Below are 23,830 nucleotides of genomic sequence, written 5' to 3'. Positions count from 1 at the left end.
CTCGGGAAGGAGCCCCCGCCGCGTTCAGCGTTGGGCCCCTCACTCCAAGAAGGACGTTGAGGGGCTGGAGCGCGTCTGGAGGAGGGAATGGAGCTGGGGACGGGGCTGGAGCCCCGGGGTTCGGGGAGCGGCTCTGGGGGCTGTTTAGCCTGGAGGAGGGGCGGCTGAGGGGAGACCTCATCGCTCTCTGCAGCTCCCGGAAAGGAGGTTGTGGTGAGGCGGGTGCTGGTCTCTTCTCCCAAGTAAGAAGGGACAGGAGGAGAGGAAATGGCCTCAAGTTGTGCGGGGGAGGATTAGGTTGGATAGGGGAACAATTTCTTTATTGAAAGAAGGAGGAAGCACAGGCAGAGGCCGCCCAGGGAGGTGCTGGAGTCCCCATGCCTGGAGGTGTTCAGACAGCGTGTAGATCATGGAGTCATGGAATCGTTAAGCTTGCAAAGGAGGTCTTCAATGATTACAGGATTCTAGGATTCCATGACCCCTTTCCCTGCAGGCACCTCCAGCGCCTCTGCCTGGCTCAGAGGCCCCAGCAGCGCAGCGCTTGCAGAATGCGCCTCGCTCTTGTCTGCTGCCTTGGACGGTTCATGATGAGGATGGTCTGTGTGGCCAGGGAACGGACTGCGATGTCACTGTCTTCTCTCAAGGGCTTTAGAGCTGTGGTGGAAACAAACAGAGTTGAGATGAAGCCCCGTGTCTACAGAGACCCCCGAGCATCCCCTGCCAACCCCAGGCAGGAGAGAGCTGCTGTGCAGGAATGCCCCAACTGCCCCAGACAGGTTTCCTGGAGCAGGACCAGGCAAGGCAGCGCCCTGCTCCGTCACTATCTCCTGTCCCACCAGCCCTGCCTAACCCAACCCTGTCACTCCTCACCAAAGCAGATCATTTCCATCTTCCCTGGGCTTTGGTCCTTCAGGTGTTGCACAGCACGCCCTAGGGACAGAGCTCCGTCAGATCCCCTTGCTCCCCCGTGCCGTGGTGGGAACTGGGGCCAGGGTGTCCCAACAGAGGGACCCGGGGATGGTGGCTCACCGATGAACCTCACGGCTGCCAAGCGCAAGTCTTTCTGAGCGTCCTTCAGGTACGGCACACTCTGATCGAGGTAGTCCTCAGTCTTGCTCCTGCGCTGCGCCAGCTGGAGAGAGCAGAAGGGTATGGCCATGGAATCCTGGAACGGCTTGGGCTGGAAGGGACCTCAAATCCCATCCAGTTCCATCCCCCTGCCATGGGCACGGACACCTCCCACTGGATGGGGGACTGTGGGCTCCAGGCTGGAGCAGGGCAGGTGAGACCCACACCCCAGACACGTGGGGCAGCTCTCGTCCAACCCTGAGGGGATGTCCTCACCAAGCATTCCGCAATACTCCACGTCTGCTGCATCTGGACGAGATGTTTGAGCTGCGCCCATCTGAGGAACTCTGCTGCAGCAAGGAGCGCTTCCGCGGATGCCTGTGGAGCAGTAGAAGCTGGGAGATGGCACCACAACCCCGTGTCCCCTTCCTCCTGGCTTTGTTCCGGTGGCCTTAGGAAGCTGGGACGTGCCCTGGCCCAAATGTCTTGGAGTCTCTTCTCTCCATACCTTGGCCACCCTCTCTGTTTCGTCATTCAAATGCAAGAAGAGCGGGAGCAGGGCCATTTGCACATTCTTCTTCATCTGCTGCTTGTTCCTGCGCGCCACATTCTTTAACTGGTCTCTGAAGAGGGTGATGGAGGTCTCTCTCACGTTGCTGGACTCCTGGTAGGGAGAAGGACAGCAGGACTTCAGCACCAGTATCTTTCTGCCCACGGTGAAGCACGGAATGAGAGCGTGTCCTCAGTTGGAAGGGACCCACAGGGGTCACGGAGCCCAACTCCTGTCCCTGCACAGGACAGCCCCAAAATCATAAAATCATAGAATTATTTGGGCTGGTGGGGAACTCAAAGCCCATCCAGTTGCAACCGCCTGCTACGGGCAGGGACACCTCCCACTGGATCAGGTTGCTCAAAGCCAACGTGACCTTGAACCTCTCCAGGGATGGGGCAGCCATGACTGCTCTGGGCAACCTGGGCCAGGGCCACCCCACACTCACAGGAATCTGTTTCTTCCTAAGATCTCATCTCAGTCTCCCACAGGAGCCTGGGGGAGGAAGGGCAGTAGAAGCTCCTGCCTCGGGTGTGTCTGCCAGGTTTGAGCTGCAGGACCGGGCTCCATCCTCATGCTTACGTGATTAAAGACGGGCAGGAGCTGCTCTGTCAGCTGCACAGCGAAAGGGCTGGCCTCCTCCTTCTTCAGGTGACCCATCACTCTTAAAATGACCTGCAGGGCATTCAACGCGATGTCGCTGTTGCTGTCATTCATGACTCCCATCAGGTCCGGGAGGAGGCCCAGCATTTCTTGTGCCTGTATGTAAAAGCAAATTTCCTTGTAGTGAGAAGGTCACAGAATCATGGAAAATTTGGGTTTGAAAGGACGTTTACCGGTCATCCTTCCCAGGCCCAGTGGTCAGGCTGACAGGTCCATGCCCAGAAATTCCCCAGGGATCTCACCCGCCCCATCAAGGCAAAGAGTGTTTGGAGTTTCACTCCTTCACTTGAATCCCACTGCCCGCACTGCCCCAGCCCCTGCTTGCCACTGGGGCACCATGTGCAGATGCCCTGAGGACAAGGGCACTTGAGCGTTTCCTGATAACTCACAGCCAACCGCAGGATGCAGGAGCCCTCAGGGAGAGCATCAGAGTCCATTTCCTGTTTATCCTGCAAGAGCTGGGTCAGCCCCTGCAAAAGCTCCTCCAGTGTCTCGGGCATGGAGAAGATGATCTCCCAGAGTGGCAGGGCAGAGCTGCAAGGCAGAGCGCTCCATCAGCAGGGCAGCCTCGGCCACCACAGCCCGGCCTGGGGCAGCCCTGCAGGACATGGCCCTGGCCCTCGGCTGGGCTGGCCTGGGCAGCAGGACAGGAGCAAGGAGGTATTCGTTGTTGGGCTGGCAGAAGCCTGCTGAATTATGGAATGTCTGGAGCGGGAAGGGACCCACAAGGACCATCGAGTCCAACTCCTGTCCCTGCACGGGACAACTCCACCCTTCACACCGTGGGCCTGAGGGTGTTGGCCAAAGGCTTCCTGACTATTATCAGGCTCGGTGCCGTGAATGCTTCCCTGGGGAGCTGTTCCAGTGCTCCATTGATCTCTGGGGGAAGAACTTTTCCCCAACATCCAACCTAACCCTCTCGTGGCATCTTCCTGCCATGCCCTCACAGCCAGAGGCAAGAGCTCAGAGCCTGCTCCTCCTGTTCCCCGTGTGAAGAAGATGCAGAGCCCAGTGAGGTCTCCCCTCAGCCTCTTCTTCTCCAGGCTGAACCGACCAAGGCACTTCAGCCTCTCCTCTAAACCCTTCCTCAACTTTGGGACCTTCAACTCTTAGCTGGCTTTTCCAGCCTTGCCCTCTGCAGGGCTTTCGTGGGGCTGGATAGCGTGGTGGGAAGGAGGGCCCTGCTCCCCAGGGCTGTCCTGCAGTTTTAGAGTCACAGAATCATGGAATGGTTTGGGCTTCAAGGGCTTTAAGGCCATCCAGTTCCAACCCCTTCCATGGGCAGGGACACCTCCCACTGGATCAGGGGCTCCAACCCCAACTCTCTCTGCCTGTCCGTGTACAGGAGGTGCTCCAGCCTTTGGACCATCCTAGTGGCCTCCTTTGGACTTTCCTGGCTGTATCATCCAGATAGTTTCTGGGCCCTTCTCCCCAAAAGGATCAACCCTCAAGGTTGACGGAGCTCCTACCTCTCATTTGGTGGAAACATCCTCCACAACGTTGTGGCAACTGCAGTCGGGTAGCTGTAGGTCATCCTGAATAGCAGCGACCCCGCCATCTCCCTGGCTGACCTCGTGTTGAGGTGTCCCAGGCTTTCATGGACATAGGCCATGACGTTTGGTATCTGGAAGAGAGACCCAGGTGAGGATGTTGCTGCCCCTGGAGCCTCAGCTGCCCTTTCCATCCCTCCCTGCCCTATTCAGGTGTCTTCAGGAGCCCAAGAGCCCTGGAATTGGGAGGGAACGAGGGAGGAGTGGGTTCTTGCAGTTCTCAAGGGCAGGGCAATCTTGCCATGGGCCACCTACCTCCGCCAGCCAGAAAGCAGGATTCTGAAAGAAGGCATCATGCATCAGTCTCATCACCTCTTTCTTAAAGATGCTGGAGTTGCTCATTGCCTCGATGGACGTGAGGATGATTTCTGTGTCCTCTGCTGGCTGGAGATACTGTCCAAGTACCTGTGGAGGAAGGAAGGGAGGATGGAGATGTCCCAACGGGAGCCGTGGTCGTGCTGTGCGGGTGGGCAGCACGAGCAGCCCTGGAGAGAGGCGCCCGTCAGTGCCCGCAGCAGAGCCGGCAGCAGGGGCTGCAGTCACTGCCCAGGGGAGGAGGAGAAGAGGGGCCCAGCAGGAGGGAAGAAGGTTGGGCTCATGGGCACAGTGTGCTGGCCCTCGAGCGAGCCAGGGCTGTCTGGGGGCCTGGGGGCTGGAGCTGCTGGAGGGACCTGGGAGTGCAGCCCTCACATCATCCCTGCTCAGGGACAGCAGGAACCCTCTAAGCAGGGACAGTGAGACCATGCCAGCCCAAAGACACACAGAATCCTGGAATGCTTTGTGTTGGAAGGGACGTCAAACCCAACAAGTCCCAATCCCCTGCCATGGACAGGTACACCTCCCACTGGATCAGGGGGCTCAAAGCCCCCTTATCCAGTCTGGCCTTGAACACCTCCCAGGATGGGGCAGCCACGACTTCTCTGGTCAACCTATGCCTGGGCCTCCCCGCCCTCACAGGAAAAGAGCAAATGGCTCCAGGGTGCCTCTCACCAGAGCAGAGCACAGGGGCAGAACCCCTCCCTCACCCTGCTGGCCCCACTGCCCACGACATGGTTTTACTTTCTGGGCTGTCAGCGCATGTGGCCGCCTCATGTGGATCTTCTCATCCCCCAGCACCCCAAGTCCTCCTCCTCAGGGCTGCTCCCAATTCATTCTCCACCAAGCCTGTGTTAGTGCCTGGCATTCCTCATTCACCCAACACTCCACCCATCAAAGCCCCATCTCGCTCTCTCCAGTTCAGAGAGAACCATGTGCTGAGGGACTGTCTCCGAGGCTTTACACAAGTCCAGGGAGATGACATCCACTGCATTTCCCGTCTGCACTCATGTGGTCACTCCATCGTACAAGGCCACTGGGTTGCTCAGGCAGGACTCGCCCTTGGTGAAGCCGTGTTGGCTGCCTCCAATCACCTCCATGTGCTCTAGCAAAGCTTTAGGTGGACCAGTTCCTTGACCTTCCCAGGCCCAGTGGTCAGGCTGAGAGGTCCATGCCCAGAAATTCCCCAGGGATCTCACCCGCCCCATCAAGGCAAAGAGTGTTTGGAGTTTCACTCCATCACTTGAACCCCACTGCCCGCACTGCCCCAGCCCCTGCGTGCTAACGTGTGTCCCCTTGCCAACGCCCTGCTCACCATCTTGGCTCTCTCCGACAGCCTCAGAAGAGCACTGAGCAACCGCGAGAGCGTCACTGGACTTGAATACCTCAAACCCCACCAGATATTGTACGTTGCTGCAGTTTCCTCATATTCCCAGTCCTTGCCGGCCATCACCTGGAAGAAAGGCAACAGTGAGTGACCTGGCACCATGAAGCTCCTGGTTCCACCAGAAGCTGAGGACAAGGGCCCTTGGGCTTTTCCTTAAAACTCACAGCCAAGAGCAGGATGCAGGAGTCCTCAGGGAGAAGATCACAGCCCTCGTCCAGTTTGTCCTGCAGGAGCAGGGACAGCCCCTTCAAAAGCCCCTCCAGTGTCTGGGGCACGCAGAAGATGAGGTCCCAGAGTGGCAGGGCAGAGCTGCAAGGCAGAGCGCTCCATCAGCAGGGCAGCCTCGGCCACCACAGCCCGGCCTGGGGCAGCCCTGCAGGACATGGCCCTGGCCCTCGGCTGGGCTGGCCTGGGCAGCAGGACAGGACCAAGGAGGTATTCGTTGTTGGGCTGGCAGAAGCGTGCTGAATCCTGGCCTCTAAGGAGGGGGCAGCCAGGACTTCTCCGGGCTTCCTGAGTCATTACCTCCCCACCCTCACAGAAACATTTCTTCCTGAAATCTTGATCTCCCCTCTATCAGCTCAAGACCTTTCCCCTCGTCATCTCCCTCCGATCCCTGATCAAGAGCCCCTACCCAGCTATCCTGGAGCCCATTTCAGGAGGGGAAGCTGCTCTAAATTCTCCTCAGATCCTCCTCTCCGCCTGTCCATGTATGGGAGGTGCTCCAGCCTTCGGATAATCCTCGTGGCCTCCTTTGGACTTTCGTAGCTCTGTCATCCAGATTGATTCTGGGCCCCTCTCCCCAAAAGGATCAACCCTCAAGGCTTTTGGAGCCAGTACCTGTCAGTTGGAGGAAACATCCTCCACAACGTTGTGGCAACCTCCATGGGGTAGTACTTGGTCATCCTGAACAGCAGGGACCCCACCGTCTCTCCAGCTGATCTTGAGTGGAGGTGTCCCAGGCTTTCATGGATGTAGGCCATGACGTTTGGTATCTGGAAGGGAGACGCAGGTGAGGATGTTGCTGCCCCTGGAACCTCAGCTGCCCTTTCCATCCCTCCCCGCCCTATTCAGGTGGCTTCAGGAGTCCGAGTGGCCTGGATTTGGGAGGGACAGAGGGAGGAGCAGGTTCTTGCAGTTCTCAAGGGAAGGTCAACCTTGCCATGGGCCACCTACCTCTGCCAGCCAGAAGGCAGGGTTTTTTATACACGCATCATGCATGAGTCTCATAAACTCCTTGCGAAAGATGCTGGAGTCCCTCATCACCTCAATGGACACGACAAGGTCTTCTGTGTCCTTCGGTGATTGGCAATACCATCCAAGTACCTGTGGAGGAAGGAAGGGAGGATGGAGATGTCCCAGCTGGAGTGGTGGTCATGCTGCGCGGGTGAGCAGCACGAGCAGCCCTGGCAAGAGAGATCAGTTCCATGACCTTCCCTGGCACAGTGGTTGGGCTGAAAGGTCCGTGCCTGGAAACTGCCTGGGCAGCTTCCAGACCCCACCAGGGCAAGGAGGGCACTTGGAGCTGTCACTGCACCACTCGAATCCCACTGCCCACACAGTCCCAGCCCCTGCTTGCCAATGTGGGTCCCCTTGCCAACGCCCTGCTCACCATCTCGGCTCTCTCCGACAGCCTCAGAAGGGCCCTGAGCACCAGCGAGGGTGTCACTGGACTTGAACGCCTCAGGCTCCTCAAGATGGGGTGCGTAGCTGCAATACGCTCATTTTCCCAGTCCCTGCAGGCCATCACCTGGAAGAAAGGCAACAGTGAGCGACCTGGCACCATGAAGCTCCTGATTCCACCAGCAACTGAGAACAAGGGCCCTTGGGCTTTTCCTGATAACTCACAGCCAAGAGCAGGATGCAGGAGTCCTCAGGGAGAAGATCACAGCCCTCGTCCAGTTTGTCCTGCAGGAGCAGGGTCAGCCCCTTCAAAAGCCCCTCCAGTGTCTCAGGCACGGAGAAGATGATCTCCCAGAGTGGCAGGGCAGAGCTGCAAGGCAGAGCGCTCCATCAGCAGGGCAGCCTCGGCCACCACAGCCCGGCCTGGGGCAGCCCCGCAGGACATGGCCCTGGCCCTCGGCTGGGCTGGCCTGGGCAGCAGGACAGGAGCAAGGAGGTATTCGTTGTTGGGCTGGCAGAAGCCTGCTGAATTATGGAATGTCCTGAGCGGGAAGGGACCCACAAGGACCATCGAGTCCAACTCCTGTCCCTGCACGGGACAACTCCACCGTTCACACCGTGGGCCTGAGGGTGTTGGCCAAAGGCTTCCTGACTATTATCAGGCTCGGTGCCGTGACTGCTTCCCTGGGGAGCTGTTCCAGTGCTCCATTGATCTCTGGGGGAAGAACTTTTCCCCAACATCCAACCTAACCCTCTCGTGGCATCTTCCTGCCATGCCCTCACATCCAGAGGCAAGAGCTCAGAGCCTGCTCCTCCTGTTCCCCATGTGAAGAAGATGCAGAGCCCAGTGAGGTCTCCCGTCCGTCTCTTCTTCTCCAGGCTGAACCGACCAAGGCAATTCAGCCTCTCCTCTAAACCCTTCCTCAACTTTGGGACCTTCAACTCTTAGCTGGCTTTTCCAGCCTTGCCTTCTGGCTTTTCCAGCCTTGCCTTCTGCAGGGCTTTCGTGGGGCTGGATAGCGTGGTGGGAAGGAGGGCCCTGCTCCCCAGGGCTGTCCTGCAGTTTTAGAGTCACAGAATCATGGAATGGTTTGGGCTTCAAGGGCTTTAAGGCCATCCAGTTCCAACCCCTTCCATGGGCAGGGACACCTCCCACTGGATCAGGGGCTCCAACCCCAACTCTCTCTGCCTGTCCGTGTACAGGAGGTGCTCCAGCCTTTGGACCATCCTAGTGGCCTCCTTTGGACTTTCCTGGCTGTATCATCCAGATAGTTTCTGGGCCCTTCTCCCCAAAAGGATCAACCCTCAAGGCTGACGGAGCTCGTACCTGTCATCTGGTGGAAACATCCCCCACAACGTTGTGGCAACTTCATTGGGGTAGAGCTTTGTCATCAGGAAAAGAAGTGACTCCATGATCTCCCGGGCTGGCTCTGAGCTGAGTTGTGTCATATTTTCGTGGATGCAGGTCATGATCTTGGGTACCTGAAGGAGACCCAAGTGAAGATGGTTCTGCCCCTGGAGCCTCAGCTGCCCTTTCCATCCCTCTGCGGGATTCAGGTGCTGGAGACTGCTGGATTTGGGAGGGCTGGAGGGAGGAGCAGGGTCTGGGAGGGCTCAAGGGAAGGGCAACCTTGCTATGGGCCACCTACCTCCGCCAGCCAGAAGGCAGAGTCGTGCATGACCACATCCTGCATGAGTTTTGTTGCCTCCCTCTGAAAGCGGCTTGAGTCTCTCATGGCCTCAATGGCCATGAGGACAACGTCTGTCTCCTCTGCTCTTTCCAGATACTTTTCAACTGCCTATGGAGGAAGGAAGGGAGGGTAGAGATGTCCCAATGGGAGCCGTGGTCGTGCTGTGCGGGTGGGCAGCACGAGCAGCCCTGGAGAGAGGCGCCCGTCAGTGCCCGCAGCAGAGCCGGCAGCAGGGGCTGCAGTCACTGCCCAGGGGAGGAGGAGAAGAGGGGCCCAGCGGGAGGGAAGAAGGTTGGGCTCATGGGCACCGTGTGCTGGCCCTCGAGCGAGCCAGGGCTGTCTGGTGGCCTGGGGGCTGGAGCTGCTGGAGGGACCAGGGAGTGCAGCCCTCACATCATCCCTGCTCAGGGACAGCAGGAACCCTCTAAGCAGGGACAGTGAGGCCATGCCAGCCCAATGATCCACAGAATCCTGGAATGCTTTGTGTTGGAAGGGACCTCAAAGCCATCCATTTCCACCCAATGCCATGGGCAAGGACACCTCCCACTGGATCAGGGTGTCCCAAAGACCATCCCACCTGACCTTGAACACCTCCAGGGATGGGGCAGCACCACCACTTCTCTGGGCAACCTATGCCAGGGCCTCCCCATCCTCCCAGGAAAATATTTCTTCCTAAGATGTCACCTGAATCTTGCCGCTTTCAGTTTGAAACCATTCCCCTCATCTTATCCCTGCCCCTCCCCAGCATTCCTGGAACCCCTTTCAGGACTGGAAGCTGCTCTAAGGTCTCCCTGGGACCTTCTCTTCTCCAGGCTGAACAGCCCCAACTCCCTCAGCCTGTCCTCGTGCGGGAGGTTCTCCAGCCCTTGGGTCCTCCTCGTGGCCTCCTCTGGACCCGTCCCAACAGCTCCATGTCCTTCCTGTGCTGAGGACTCCAGAACTGGACACAGGGCTCCAGATGGGGTTGCACAAGAGCGGAGCAGAGGGACTGATGTTGAGTCCTGCCCAGCCCACCAGGGCCCCTCACCCACTGATCTTTAGGGGCTGCTCCATATGCCCCTCATGGGGCTGCGGGGCAGAGCTGCTCACCTGGGGGGACACGTCCTCCCACAGGGACACCCCAGGTTGGCTGGGAGGTCTCGCTGCCATCCTTGGGGTCAGGGTAAGGACCGATCGAGGGAGGCGCTTCGGCACCACGGGGTGAGGCGTGAGCTCTGCTCAGGAGCTGTGAGCTCTGCTGCCTGTCCCGGCGCTGTCCTGGCGGACACTGAGGGCTGGGGGCTGCACGCGCGGTCACCACACGCGGTGCAGGGTGGGGTCCCAAAGTGAGGTCACAGAGGGTCCCCCTGTGACTTGGCCCCGTGGCAGGGAGGGTCGGGTGGCCCTGGAAGGGCGTGAGAGACGTGGAAGTGGAGCATGAGGAGGAAGGGTGGGAGAGAGAAGGGCTCAGCACAGCAGCCCTGAAAATACAGTTACTGGGATGAAACTGAACTCGACTTGAGCTTGAAAACTGGTTGGCTGGCCGGGCCCAGAGAGTGGTGGGAAATGGTATTAAATCCAGCTGGAGGCCAGTGACAAGTGGGGTTCCCCAGGGCTCAGGGCTGGGTCCAGCCCTGTTCAATGTCTTTATCAATGACCTGGATGAAGGCATCGAGGGCACCCTGAGCAAGTTTGCGGACGACACTAAGCTGGGTGGAAGTGTCGATCTGCTGGAGGGTAGAGAACCTCTGCAAAGGGATCTGAACAGGCTGGACCGCTGGGCTGAGTCCAATGCCGGTTCCTGCACTTGGGGCACAACAACCCTGAGCAGCTCCAGACTAGGAGAAGTCTGGCTGGAAACTGCCTGGAGGAGAGGGACCTGGGGGTGTTGGTTGACAGCGACTGAACACGAGCCAGCAGTGGCCCAGGTGGCCAAGAAGGCCAATGGCATCTTGGCTTGGATCAGACACGGCGTGACCAGCAGGTCCAGGGAGGTTCTTCTCCCTCTGGACTCGGCACTGGTGAGACCGCTCCTCGAATCCTGCGTTCAGTTCTGGGCCCCTCCCCACAAGAAGGATGTTGAGGCTCTGGAGCGAGTCCAGAGAAGAGCAACAAAGCTGGTGAGGGGGCTGGAGAACAGGCCTTATGAGGAACGGCTGAGAGAGCTGGGGGTGTTTAGCCTGGAGAAGAGGAGGCTGAGGGGAGACCTCATTGCTCTCTCCAACTACCTGAAAGGAGGTTGTGGAGAGGAGGGAGCTGGGCTCTTCTCCCAAGTGACAGGGGACAGGATAAGAGGGAATGGCCTCAAGCTCCGCAAGGGGAGGTTTAGGCTGGACATTAGGAAAAAAATGTTCACAGAAAGGGTCATTGGGCACTGGCAGAGGCTGCCCAGGGAGGGGGTTGAGTCACCTTCCCTGGAGGTGTTTAAGGGACGGGTGGACGAGGTGCTGAAGGACATAGTTTAGTGCTTGATCGGAATGGTTGGACTCGATGATCCGGTGGGTCTCTTCCAATCTGGTTATTCTATGAGTCTATGATTCTATGATTCTAAATCATGAATATTCCACAGAAGAGATTTCCCGCTTACACGCATGTGTATAAATTCACCCAGAAATCTTATGCCCATTCTACCACTTTCCAAGGACTCATTTTAACGTTATTGTGAACCTCACAGCAGGCAAAACTCTGCTCGTTTGGAGCAGGCTCTGTCTGACCGCGGCCTTGAGATGGGGAAAGGCTGCAGACAGAGGTGATGATAGACAAAGACACCTCCCTTCAGCACAGACCACACTGAACACAAGACATTACGGTCTCCAAAGAATGAACAGTGCCTGGAAAAACACTGCTTGAAAGAAAACCTGCTCTCAGAGGGACATCCTGTCTGCCTTTCAAAAACTGCAGTTCCTGAGATGAAACTGAACTCTACTTTAGCTTAAATCACCAATATTCCCCTTTTTTTTCGCACAGTAACGACGTCTTGTGGCAGAGCGGGGCTGCCAAAGGGGCCGAGTGTGGGCTAGCAAGGGCTGCGGTGGGGCGAGCAAGGGCTCAGCACGTGAGGGACCCCCTCCACCACAAATCCCCTCAGGTCCCAGGGCAGCCCCACACGGGTGGGTGGATCCCCCCACACCCTCGGCAAAGAGCCCCCCTCATCCCAAACCCAGCCCCGTGCAACCCCTGGGAGCTGGGCAGCAGCGATTCCCTCGGGAAGGAGCCCCCGCCGCGTTCAGCGTTGGGCCCCTCACTCCAAGAAGGACGTTGAGGGGCTGGAGCGCGTCTGGAGGAGGGAATGGAGCTGGGGACGGGGCTGGAGCCCCGGGGTTCGGGGAGCGGCTCTGGGGGCTGTTTAGCCTGGAGGAGGGGCGGCTGAGGGGAGACCTCATCGCTCTCTGCAGCTCCCGGAAAGGAGGTTGTGGTGAGGCGGGTGCTGGTCTCTTCTCCCAAGTAAGAAGGGACAGGAGGAGAGGAAATGGCCTCAAGTTGTGCGGGGGAGGATTAGGTTGGATATGGGAACAATTTCTTTATTGAAAGAAGGAGGAAGCACAGGCAGAGGCCGCCCAGGGAGGTGCTGGAGTCCCCATGCCTGGAGGTGTTCAGACAGCGTGTAGATCATGGAGTCATGGAATCGTTAAGCTTGCAAAGGAGGTCTTCAATGATTACAGGATTCTAGGATTCCATGACCCCTTTCCCTGCAGGCACCTCCAGCGCCTCTGCCTGGCTCAGAGGCCCCAGCAGCGCAGCGCTTGCAGAATGCGCCTCGCTCTTGTCTGCTGCCTTGGACGGTTCATGATGAGGATGGTCTGTGTGGCCAGGGAACGGACTGCGATGTCACTGTCTTCTCTCAAGGGCTTTAGAGCTGTGGTGGAAACAAACAGAGTTGAGATGAAGCCCCGTGTCTACAGAGACCCCCGAGCATCCCCTGCCAACCCCAGGCAGGAGAGAGCTGCTGTGCAGGAATGCCCCAACTGCCCCAGACAGGTTTCCTGGAGCAGGACCAGGCAAGGCAGCGCCCTGCTCCGTCACTATCTCCTGTCCCACCAGCCCTGCCTAACCCAACCCTGTCACTCCTCACCAAAGCAGATCATTTCCATCTTCCCTGGGCTTTGGTCCTTCAGGTGTTGCACAGCACGCCCTAGGGACAGAGCTCCGTCAGATCCCCTTGCTCCCCCGTGCCGTGGTGGGAACTGGGGCCAGGGTGTCCCAACAGAGGGACCCGGGGATGGTGGCTCACCGATGAACCTCACGGCTGCCAAGCGCAAGTCCTTCTGAGCGTCCTTCAGGTACGGCACACTCTGATCAAGGTAGTCCTCAGTCTTGCTCCTGCGCTGCGCCAGCTGGAGAGAGCAGAAGGGTATGGCCATGGAATCCTGGAACGGCTTGGGCTGGAAGGGACCTCAAATCCCATCCAGTTCCACCCCCCTGCCATGGGCACGGACACCTCCCACTGGATGGGGGACTGTGGGCTCCAGGCTGGAGCAGGGCAGGTGAGACCCACACCCCAGACACGTGGGGCAGCTCTCGTCCAACCCTGAGGGGATGTCCTCACCAAGCATTCCGCAATACTCCACGTCTGCTGCATCTGGACGAGATGTTTGAGCTGCGCCCATCTGAGGAACTCTGCTGCAGCAAGGAGCGCTTCCGCGGATGCCTGTGGAGCAGTAGAAGCTGGGAGATGGCACCACAGCCCCGTGTCCCCTTCCTCCTGGCTTTGTTCCGGTGGCCTTAGGAAGCTGGGACGTGCCCTGGCCCAAATGTCTTGGAGTCTCTTCTCTCCATACCTTGGCCACCCTCTCTGTTTCGTCGTTCAAATGCAAGAAGAGCGGGAGCAGGGCCATTTGCACATTCTTCTTCATCTGCTGCTTGTTCCTGTGCGCCACATTCTTTAACTGGTCTCTGAAGAGGGTGATGGAGGTCTCTCTCACGTTGCTGGACTCCTGGTAGGGAGAAGGACAGCAGGACTTCAGCACCAGTATCTTTCTGCCCACGGTGAAGCACGGAATGAGAGCGTGTCCTCAGTTGGAAGGGACCCACAGGGGTCACGGAGCCCAACTCCTGTCCCTGCACAGGACAGCCCCAAAATCATAAAATCATAGAATTATTTGGGCTGGAGGGGAACTCAAAGCCCATCCAGTTGCAACCGCCTGCTACGGGCAGGGACACCTCCCACTGGATCAGGTTGCTCAAAGCCAACGTGACCTTGAACCTCTCCAGGGATGGGGCAGCCATGACTGCTCTGGGCAACCTGGGCCAGGGCCACCCCACACTCCCAGGAATCTGTTTCTTCCTAAGATCTCATCTCAGTCTCCCACAGGAGCCTGGGGGAGGAAGGGCAGTAGAAGCTCCTGCCTCGGGTGTGCCTGGCAGGTTTGAGCTGCAGGACCGGGCTCCATCCTCATGCTTACGTGATTAAAGACGGGCAGGAGCTGCTCTGTCAGCTGCACAGCGAAAGGGCTGGCCTCCTCCTTCTTCAGGTGACCCATAACACTTAAAATGACCTGCAGGGCATTCAACGCGATGCCGCTGTTGCTGTCATTCATGACTCCCATCAGGTCCGGGAGGAGGCCCAGCATTTCTTGTGCCTGTATGTAAAAGCAAATTTCCTTGTAGTGAGAAGGTCACAGAATCATGGAAAATTTGGGTTTGAAAGGACGTTTACCGGTCATCCTTCCCAGGCCCAGTGGTCAGGCTGACAGGTCCATGCCCAGAAATTCCCCAGGGATCTCACCCGCCCCATCAAGGCAAAGAGTGTTTGGAGTTTCACTCCTTCACTTGAATCCCACTGCCCGCACTGCCCCAGCCCCTGCTTGCCACTGGGGCACCATGTGCAGATGCCCTGAGGACAAGGGCACTTGAGCGTTTCCTGATAACTCACAGCCAACCGCAGGATGCAGGAGCCCTCAGGGAGAGCATCAGAGTCCATTTCCTGTTTATCCTGCAAGAGCTGGGTCAGCCCCTGCAAAAGCTCCTCCAGTGTCTCGGGCATGGAGAAGATGAGGTCCCAGAGTGGCAGGGCAGAGCTGCAAGGCAGAGCGCTCCATCAGCAGGGCAGCCTCGGCCACCACAGCCCGGCCTGGGGCAGCCCTGCAGGACATGGCCCTGGCCCTCGGCTGGGCTGGCCTGGGCAGCAGGACAGGAGCAAGGAGGTATTCGTTGTTGGGCTGGCAGAAGCCTGCTGAATTATGGAATGTCTGGAGCGGGAAGGGACCCACAAGGACCATCGAGTCCAACTCCTGTCCCTGCACGGGACAACTCCACCCTTCACACCGTGGGCCTGAGGGTGTTGGCCAAAGGCTTCCTGACTATTATCAGGCTCGGTGCCGTGAATGCTTCCCTGGGGAGCTGTTCCAGTGCTCCATTGATCTCTGGGGGAAGAACTTTTCCCCAACATCCAACCTAACCCTCTCGTGGCATCTTCCTGCCATGCCCTCACAGCCAGAGGCAAGAGCTCAGAGCCTGCTCCTCCTGTTCCCCGTGTGAAGAAGATGCAGAGCCCAGTGAGGTCTCCCCTCAGCCTCTTCTTCTCCAGGCTGAACCGACCAAGGCACTTCAGCCTCTCCTCTAAACCCTTCCTCAACTTTGGGACCTTCAACTCTTAGCTGGCTTTTCCAGCCTTGCCCTCTGCAGGGCTTTCGTGGGGCTGGATAGCGTGGTGGGAAGGAGGGCCCTGCTCCCCAGGGCTGTCCTGCAGTTTTAGAGTCACAGAATCATGGAATGGTTTGGGCTTCAAGGGCTTTAAGGCCATCCAGTTCCAACCCCTTCCATGGGCAGGGACACCTCCCACTGGATCAGGGGCTCCAACCCCAACTCTCTCTGCCTGTCCGTGTACAGGAGGTGCTCCAGCCTTTGGACCATCCTAGTGGCCTCCTTTGGACTTTCCTGGCTGTATCATCCAGATAGTTTCTGGGCCCTTCTCCCCAAAAGGATCAACCCTCAAGGTTGACGGAGCTCCTACCTCTCATTTGGTGGAAACATCCTCCACAACGTTGTGGCAACTGCAGTCGGGTAGCTGTAGGTCATCCTGAATAGCAGCGACCCCGCCATCTCCCTGGCTGACCTCGTGTTGAGGTGTCCCAGGCTTTCATGGACATAGGCCATGACGTTTGGTATCTGGAAGAGAGACCCAGGTGAGGATGTTGCTGCCCCTGGAGCCTCAGCTGCCCTTTCCATCCCTCCCTGCCCTATTCAGGTGTCTTCAGGAGCCCAAGAGCCCTGGAATTGGGAGGGAACGAGGGAGGAGTGGGTTCTTGCAGTTCTCAAGGGCAGGGCAATCTTGCCATGGGCCACCTACCTCCGCCAGCCAGAAAGCAGGATTCTGAAAGAAGGCATCATGCATCAGTCTCATCACCTCTTTCTTAAAGATGCTGGAGTTGCTCATTGCCTCGATGGACGTGAGGATGATTTCTGTGTCCTCTGCTGGCTGGAGATACTGTCCAAGTACCTGTGGAGGAAGGAAGGGAGGATGGAGATGTCCCAACGGGAGCCGTGGTCGTGCTGTGCGGGTGGGCAGCACGAGCAGCCCTGGAGAGAGGCGCCCGTCAGTGCCCGCAGCAGAGCCGGCAGCAGGGGCTGCAGTCACTGCCCAGGGGAGGAGGAGAAGAGGGGCCCAGCAGGAGGGAAGAAGGTTGGGCTCATGGGCACAGTGTGCTGGCCCTCGAGCGAGCCAGGGCTGTCTGGGGGCCTGGGGGCTGGAGCTGCTGGAGGGACCTGGGAGTGCAGCCCTCACATCATCCCTGCTCAGGGACAGCAGGAACCCTCTAAGCAGGGACAGTGAGACCATGCCAGCCCAAAGACACACAGAATCCTGGAATGCTTTGTGTTGGAAGGGACGTCAAACCCAACAAGTCCCAATCCCCTGCCATGGACAGGTACACCTCCCACTGGATCAGGGGGCTCAAAGCCCCCTTATCCAGTCTGGCCTTGAACACCTCCCAGGATGGGGCAGCCACGACTTCTCTGGTCAACCTATGCCTGGGCCTCCCCGCCCTCACAGGAAAAGAGCAAATGGCTCCAGGGTGCCTCTCACCAGAGCAGAGCACAGGGGCAGAACCCCTCCCTCACCCTGCTGGCCCCACTGCCCACGACATGGTTTTACTTTCTGGGCTGTCAGCGCATGTGGCCGCCTCATGTGGATCTTCTCATCCCCCAGCACCCCAAGTCCTCCTCCTCAGGGCTGCTCCCAATTCATTCTCCACCAAGCCTGTGTTAGTGCCTGGCATTCCTCATTCACCCAACACTCCACCCATCAAAGCCCCATCTCGCTCTCTCCAGTTCAGAGAGAACCATGTGCTGAGGGACTGTCTCCGAGGCTTTACACAAGTCCAGGGAGATGACATCCACTGCATTTCCCGTCTGCACTCATGTGGTCACTCCATCGTACAAGGCCACTGGGTTGCTCAGGCAGGACTCGCCCTTGGTGAAGCCGTGTTGGCTGCCTCCAATCACCTCCATGTGCTCTAGCAAAGCTTTAGGTGGACCAGTTCCTTGACCTTCCCAGGCCCAGTGGTCAGGCTGAGAGGTCCATGCCCAGAAATTCCCCAGGGATCTCACCCGCCCCATCAAGGCAAAGAGTGTTTGGAGTTTCACTCCATCACTTGAACCCCACTGCCCGCACTGCCCCAGCCCCTGCGTGCTAACGTGTGTCCCCTTGCCAACGCCCTGCTCACCATCTTGGCTCTCTCCGACAGCCTCAGAAGAGCACTGAGCAACCGCGAGAGCGTCACTGGACTTGAATACCTCAAACCCCACCAGATATTGTACGTTGCTGCAGTTTCCTCATATTCCCAGTCCTTGCCGGCCATCACCTGGAAGAAAGGCAACAGTGAGTGACCTGGCACCATGAAGCTCCTGGTTCCACCAGAAGCTGAGGACAAGGGCCCTTGGGCTTTTCCTTAAAACTCACAGCCAAGAGCAGGATGCAGGAGTCCTCAGGGAGAAGATCACAGCCCTCGTCCAGTTTGTCCTGCAGGAGCAGGGACAGCCCCTTCAAAAGCCCCTCCAGTGTCTGGGGCACGCAGAAGATGAGGTCCCAGAGTGGCAGGGCAGAGCTGCAAGGCAGAGCGCTCCATCAGCAGGGCAGCCTCGGCCACCACAGCCCGGCCTGGGGCAGCCCTGCAGGACATGGCCCTGGCCCTCGGCTGGGCTGGCCTGGGCAGCAGGACAGGACCAAGGAGGTATTCGTTGTTGGGCTGGCAGAAGCGTGCTGAATCCTGGCCTCTAAGGAGGGGGCAGCCAGGACTTCTCCGGGCTTCCTGAGTCATTACCTCCCCACCCTCACAGAAACATTTCTTCCTGAAATCTTGATCTCCCCTCTATCAGCTCAAGACCTTTCCCCTCGTCATCTCCCTCCGATCCCTGATCAAGAGCCCCTACCCAGCTATCCTGGAGCCCATTTCAGGAGGGGAAGCTGCTCTAAATTCTCCTCAGATCCTCCTCTCCGCCTGTCCATGTATGGGAGGTGCTCCAGCCTTCGGATAATCCTCGTGGCCTCCTTTGGACTTTCGTAGCTCTGTCATCCAGATTGATTCTGGGCCCCTCTCCCCAAAAGGATCAACCCTCAAGGCTTTTGGAGCCAGTACCTGTCAGTTGGAGGAAACATCCTCCACAACGTTGTGGCAACCTCCATGGGGTAGTACTTGGTCATCCTGAACAGCAGGGACCCCACCGTCTCTCCAGCTGATCTTGAGTGGAGGTGTCCCAGGCTTTCATGGATGTAGGCCATGACGTTTGGTATCTGGAAGGGAGACGCAGGTGAGGATGTTGCTGCCCCTGGAACCTCAGCTGCCCTTTCCATCCCTCCCCGCCCTATTCAGGTGGCTTCAGGAGTCCGAGTGGCCTGGATTTGGGAGGGACAGAGGGAGGAGCAGGTTCTTGCAGTTCTCAAGGGAAGGTCAACCTTGCCATGGGCCACCTACCTCTGCCAGCCAGAAGGCAGGGTTTTTTATACACGCATCATGCATGAGTCTCATAAACTCCTTGCGAAAGATGCTGGAGTCCCTCATCACCTCAATGGACACGACAAGGTCTTCTGTGTCCTTCGGTGATTGGCAATACCATCCAAGTACCTGTGGAGGAAGGAAGGGAGGATGGAGATGTCCCAGCTGGAGTGGTGGTCATGCTGCGCGGGTGAGCAGCACGAGCAGCCCTGGCAAGAGAGATCAGTTCCATGACCTTCCCTGGCACAGTGGTTGGGCTGAAAGGTCCGTGCCTGGAAACTGCCTGGGCAGCTTCCAGACCCCACCAGGGCAAGGAGGGCACTTGGAGCTGTCACTGCACCACTCGAATCCCACTGCCCACACAGTCCCAGCCCCTGCTTGCCAATGTGGGTCCCCTTGCCAACGCCCTGCTCACCATCTCGGCTCTCTCCGACAGCCTCAGAAGGGCCCTGAGCACCAGCGAGGGTGTCACTGGACTTGAACGCCTCAGGCTCCTCAAGATGGGGTGCGTAGCTGCAATACGCTCATTTTCCCAGTCCCTGCAGGCCATCACCTGGAAGAAAGGCAACAGTGAGCGACCTGGCACCATGAAGCTCCTGATTCCACCAGCAACTGAGAACAAGGGCCCTTGGGCTTTTCCTGATAACTCACAGCCAAGAGCAGGATGCAGGAGTCCTCAGGGAGAAGATCACAGCCCTCGTCCAGTTTGTCCTGCAGGAGCAGGGTCAGCCCCTTCAAAAGCCCCTCCAGTGTCTCAGGCACGGAGAAGATGATCTCCCAGAGTGGCAGGGCAGAGCTGCAAGGCAGAGCGCTCCATCAGCAGGGCAGCCTCGGCCACCACAGCCCGGCCTGGGGCAGCCCCGCAGGACATGGCCCTGGCCCTCGGCTGGGCTGGCCTGGGCAGCAGGACAGGAGCAAGGAGGTATTCGTTGTTGGGCTGGCAGAAGCCTGCTGAATTATGGAATGTCCTGAGCGGGAAGGGACCCACAAGGACCATCGAGTCCAACTCCTGTCCCTGCACGGGACAACTCCACCGTTCACACCGTGGGCCTGAGGGTGTTGGCCAAAGGCTTCCTGACTATTATCAGGCTCGGTGCCGTGACTGCTTCCCTGGGGAGCTGTTCCAGTGCTCCATTGATCTCTGGGGGAAGAACTTTTCCCCAACATCCAACCTAACCCTCTCGTGGCATCTTCCTGCCATGCCCTCACATCCAGAGGCAAGAGCTCAGAGCCTGCTCCTCCTGTTCCCCATGTGAAGAAGATGCAGAGCCCAGTGAGGTCTCCCGTCCGTCTCTTCTTCTCCAGGCTGAACCGACCAAGGCAATTCAGCCTCTCCTCTAAACCCTTCCTCAACTTTGGGACCTTCAACTCTTAGCTGGCTTTTCCAGCCTTGCCTTCTGGCTTTTCCAGCCTTGCCTTCTGCAGGGCTTTCGTGGGGCTGGATAGCGTGGTGGGAAGGAGGGCCCTGCTCCCCAGGGCTGTCCTGCAGTTTTAGAGTCACAGAATCATGGAATGGTTTGGGCTTCAAGGGCTTTAAGGCCATCCAGTTCCAACCCCTTCCATGGGCAGGGACACCTCCCACTGGATCAGGGGCTCCAACCCCAACTCTCTCTGCCTGTCCGTGTACAGGAGGTGCTCCAGCCTTTGGACCATCCTAGTGGCCTCCTTTGGACTTTCCTGGCTGTATCATCCAGATAGTTTCTGGGCCCTTCTCCCCAAAAGGATCAACCCTCAAGGCTGACGGAGCTCGTACCTGTCATCTGGTGGAAACATCCCCCACAACGTTGTGGCAACTTCATTGGGGTAGAGCTTTGTCATCAGGAAAAGAAGTGACTCCATGATCTCCCGGGCTGGCTCTGAGCTGAGTTGTGTCATATTTTCGTGGATGCAGGTCATGATCTTGGGTACCTGAAGGAGACCCAAGTGAAGATGGTTCTGCCCCTGGAGCCTCAGCTGCCCTTTCCATCCCTCTGCGGGATTCAGGTGCTGGAGACTGCTGGATTTGGGAGGGCTGGAGGGAGGAGCAGGGTCTGGGAGGGCTCAAGGGAAGGGCAACCTTGCTATGGGCCACCTACCTCCGCCAGCCAGAAGGCAGAGTCGTGCATGACCACATCCTGCATGAGTTTTGTTGCCTCCCTCTGAAAGCGGCTTGAGTCTCTCATGGCCTCAATGGCCATGAGGACAACGTCTGTCTCCTCTGCTCTTTCCAGATACTTTTCAACTGCCTATGGAGGAAGGAAGGGAGGGTAGAGATGTCCCAATGGGAGCCGTGGTCGTGCTGTGCGGGTGGGCAGCACGAGCAGCCCTGGAGAGAGGCGCCCGTCAGTGCCCGCAGCAGAGCCGGCAGCAGGGGCTGCAGTCACTGCCCAGGGGAGGAGGAGAAGAGGGGCCCAGCGGGAGGGAAGAAGGTTGGGCTCATGGGCACCGTGTGCTGGCCCTCGAGCGAGCCAGGGCTGTCTGGTGGCCTGGGGGCTGGAGCTGCTGGAGGGACCAGGGAGTGCAGCCCTCACATCATCCCTGCTCAGGGACAGCAGGAACCCTCTAAGCAGGGACAGTGAGGCCATGCCAGCCCAATGATCCACAGAATCCTGGAATGCTTTGTGTTGGAAGGGACCTCAAAGCCATCCATTTCCACCCAATGCCATGGGCAAGGACACCTCCCACTGGATCAGGGTGTCCCAAAGACCATCCCACCTGACCTTGAACACCTCCAGGGATGGGGCAGCACCACCACTTCTCTGGGCAACCTATGCCAGGGCCTCCCCATCCTCCCAGGAAAATATTTCTTCCTAAGATGTCACCTGAATCTTGCCGCTTTCAGTTTGAAACCATTCCCCTCATCTTATCCCTGCCCCTCCCCAGCATTCCTGGAACCCCTTTCAGGACTGGAAGCTGCTCTAAGGTCTCCCTGGGACCTTCTCTTCTCCAGGCTGAACAGCCCCAACTCCCTCAGCCTGTCCTCGTGCGGGAGGTTCTCCAGCCCTTGGGTCCTCCTCGTGGCCTCCTCTGGACCCGTCCCAACAGCTCCATGTCCTTCCTGTGCTGAGGACTCCAGAACTGGACACAGGGCTCCAGATGGGGTTGCACAAGAGCGGAGCAGAGGGACTGATGTTGAGTCCTGCCCAGCCCACCAGGGCCCCTCACCCACTGATCTTTAGGGGCTGCTCCATATGCCCCTCATGGGGCTGCGGGGCAGAGCTGCTCACCTGGGGGGACACGTCCTCCCACAGGGACACCCCAGGTTGGCTGGGAGGTCTCGCTGCCATCCTTGGGGTCAGGGTAAGGACCGATCGAGGGAGGCGCTTCGGCACCACGGGGTGAGGCGTGAGCTCTGCTCAGGAGCTGTGAGCTCTGCTGCCTGTCCCGGCGCTGTCCTGGCGGACACTGAGGGCTGGGGGCTGCACGCGCGGTCACCACACGCGGTGCAGGGTGGGGTCCCAAAGTGAGGTCACAGAGGGTCCCCCTGTGACTTGGCCCCGTGGCAGGGAGGGTCGGGTGGCCCTGGAAGGGCGTGAGAGACGTGGAAGTGGAGCATGAGGAGGAAGGGTGGGAGAGAGAAGGGCTCAGCACAGCAGCCCTGAAAATACAGTTACTGGGATGAAACTGAACTCGACTTGAGCTTGAAAACTGGTTGGCTGGCCGGGCCCAGAGAGTGGTGGGAAATGGTATTAAATCCAGCTGGAGGCCAGTGACAAGTGGGGTTCCCCAGGGCTCAGGGCTGGGTCCAGCCCTGTTCAATGTCTTTATCAATGACCTGGATGAAGGCATCGAGGGCACCCTGAGCAAGTTTGCGGACGACACTAAGCTGGGTGGAAGTGTCGATCTGCTGGAGGGTAGAGAACCTCTGCAAAGGGATCTGAACAGGCTGGACCGCTGGGCTGAGTCCAATGCCGGTTCCTGCACTTGGGGCACAACAACCCTGAGCAGCTCCAGACTAGGAGAAGTCTGGCTGGAAACTGCCTGGAGGAGAGGGACCTGGGGGTGTTGGTTGACAGCGACTGAACACGAGCCAGCAGTGGCCCAGGTGGCCAAGAAGGCCAATGGCATCTTGGCTTGGATCAGACACGGCGTGACCAGCAGGTCCAGGGAGGTTCTTCTCCCTCTGGACTCGGCACTGGTGAGACCGCTCCTCGAATCCTGCGTTCAGTTCTGGGCCCCTCCCCACAAGAAGGATGTTGAGGCTCTGGAGCGAGTCCAGAGAAGAGCAACAAAGCTGGTGAGGGGGCTGGAGAACAGGCCTTATGAGGAACGGCTGAGAGAGCTGGGGGTGTTTAGCCTGGAGAAGAGGAGGCTGAGGGGAGACCTCATTGCTCTCTCCAACTACCTGAAAGGAGGTTGTGGAGAGGAGGGAGCTGGGCTCTTCTCCCAAGTGACAGGGGACAGGATAAGAGGGAATGGCCTCAAGCTCCGCAAGGGGAGGTTTAGGCTGGACATTAGGAAAAAAATGTTCACAGAAAGGGTCATTGGGCACTGGCAGAGGCTGCCCAGGGAGGGGGTTGAGTCACCTTCCCTGGAGGTGTTTAAGGGACGGGTGGACGAGGTGCTGAAGGACATAGTTTAGTGCTTGATCGGAATGGTTGGACTCGATGATCCGGTGGGTCTCTTCCAATCTGGTTATTCTATGAGTCTATGATTCTATGATTCTAAATCATGAATATTCCACAGAAGAGATTTCCCGCTTACACGCATGTGTATAAATTCACCCAGAAATCTTATGCCCATTCTACCACTTTCCAAGGACTCATTTTAACGTTATTGTGAACCTCACAGCAGGCAAAACTCTGCTCGTTTGGAGCAGGCTCTGTCTGACCGCGGCCTTGAGATGGGGAAAGGCTGCAGACAGAGGTGATGATAGACAAAGACACCTCCCTTCAGCACAGACCACACTGAACACAAGACATTACGGTCTCCAAAGAATGAACAGTGCCTGGAAAAACACTGCTTGAAAGAAAACCTGCTCTCAGAGGGACATCCTGTCTGCCTTTCAAAAACTGCAGTTCCTGAGATGAAACTGAACTCTACTTTAGCTTAAATCACCAATATTCCCCTTTTTTTTCGCACAGTAACGACGT

At 58.1% G+C, this 23,830-nt stretch overlaps 2 protein-coding genes across 2 annotated transcripts; both read right to left on the bottom strand.

Moving 5' to 3' along the window:
- Nucleotides 1-305: 305 nt before the first annotated feature.
- Nucleotides 306-22,024, bottom strand: LOC138730789 (maestro heat-like repeat-containing protein family member 7). The gene is made up of 25 exons (XM_069876268.1): nt 21,965-22,024; nt 20,834-20,983; nt 20,512-20,666; nt 19,410-19,554; nt 19,174-19,311; nt 18,738-18,887; nt 18,402-18,556; nt 17,726-17,870; nt 17,490-17,627; nt 16,115-16,264; nt 15,779-15,933; nt 7,382-7,526; nt 7,146-7,283; nt 6,710-6,859; nt 6,374-6,528; nt 5,698-5,842; nt 5,462-5,599; nt 4,087-4,236; nt 3,751-3,905; nt 2,671-2,815; nt 2,201-2,377; nt 1,577-1,732; nt 1,345-1,446; nt 1,030-1,132; nt 306-930 (listed from the first exon to the last, which is right to left on the bottom strand). The coding sequence occupies exons 1-25, from the start codon at nt 22,022-22,024 to the stop codon at nt 860-862; spliced, it is 3,471 nt and encodes a 1,156-aa protein (XP_069732369.1). The 3' UTR covers nt 306-859.
- Nucleotides 12,672-14,306, bottom strand: LOC138730946 (maestro heat-like repeat-containing protein family member 7). The gene is made up of 5 exons (XM_069876587.1): nt 14,229-14,306; nt 13,605-13,760; nt 13,373-13,474; nt 13,058-13,160; nt 12,672-12,958 (listed from the first exon to the last, which is right to left on the bottom strand). The coding sequence occupies exons 1-5, from the start codon at nt 14,304-14,306 to the stop codon at nt 12,888-12,890; spliced, it is 510 nt and encodes a 169-aa protein (XP_069732688.1). The 3' UTR covers nt 12,672-12,887.
- Nucleotides 22,025-23,830: the final 1,806 nt, after the last annotated feature.

This window comes from Phaenicophaeus curvirostris, chromosome 25, assembly GCF_032191515.1.
Source record: "Phaenicophaeus curvirostris isolate KB17595 chromosome 25, BPBGC_Pcur_1.0, whole genome shotgun sequence".
Taxonomy (NCBI): domain Eukaryota; kingdom Metazoa; phylum Chordata; class Aves; order Cuculiformes; family Cuculidae; genus Phaenicophaeus; species Phaenicophaeus curvirostris.
The sequence above is the reverse complement of the archived record's forward strand: the minus strand, read 5'-3'. Positions and strand labels throughout refer to the sequence as shown.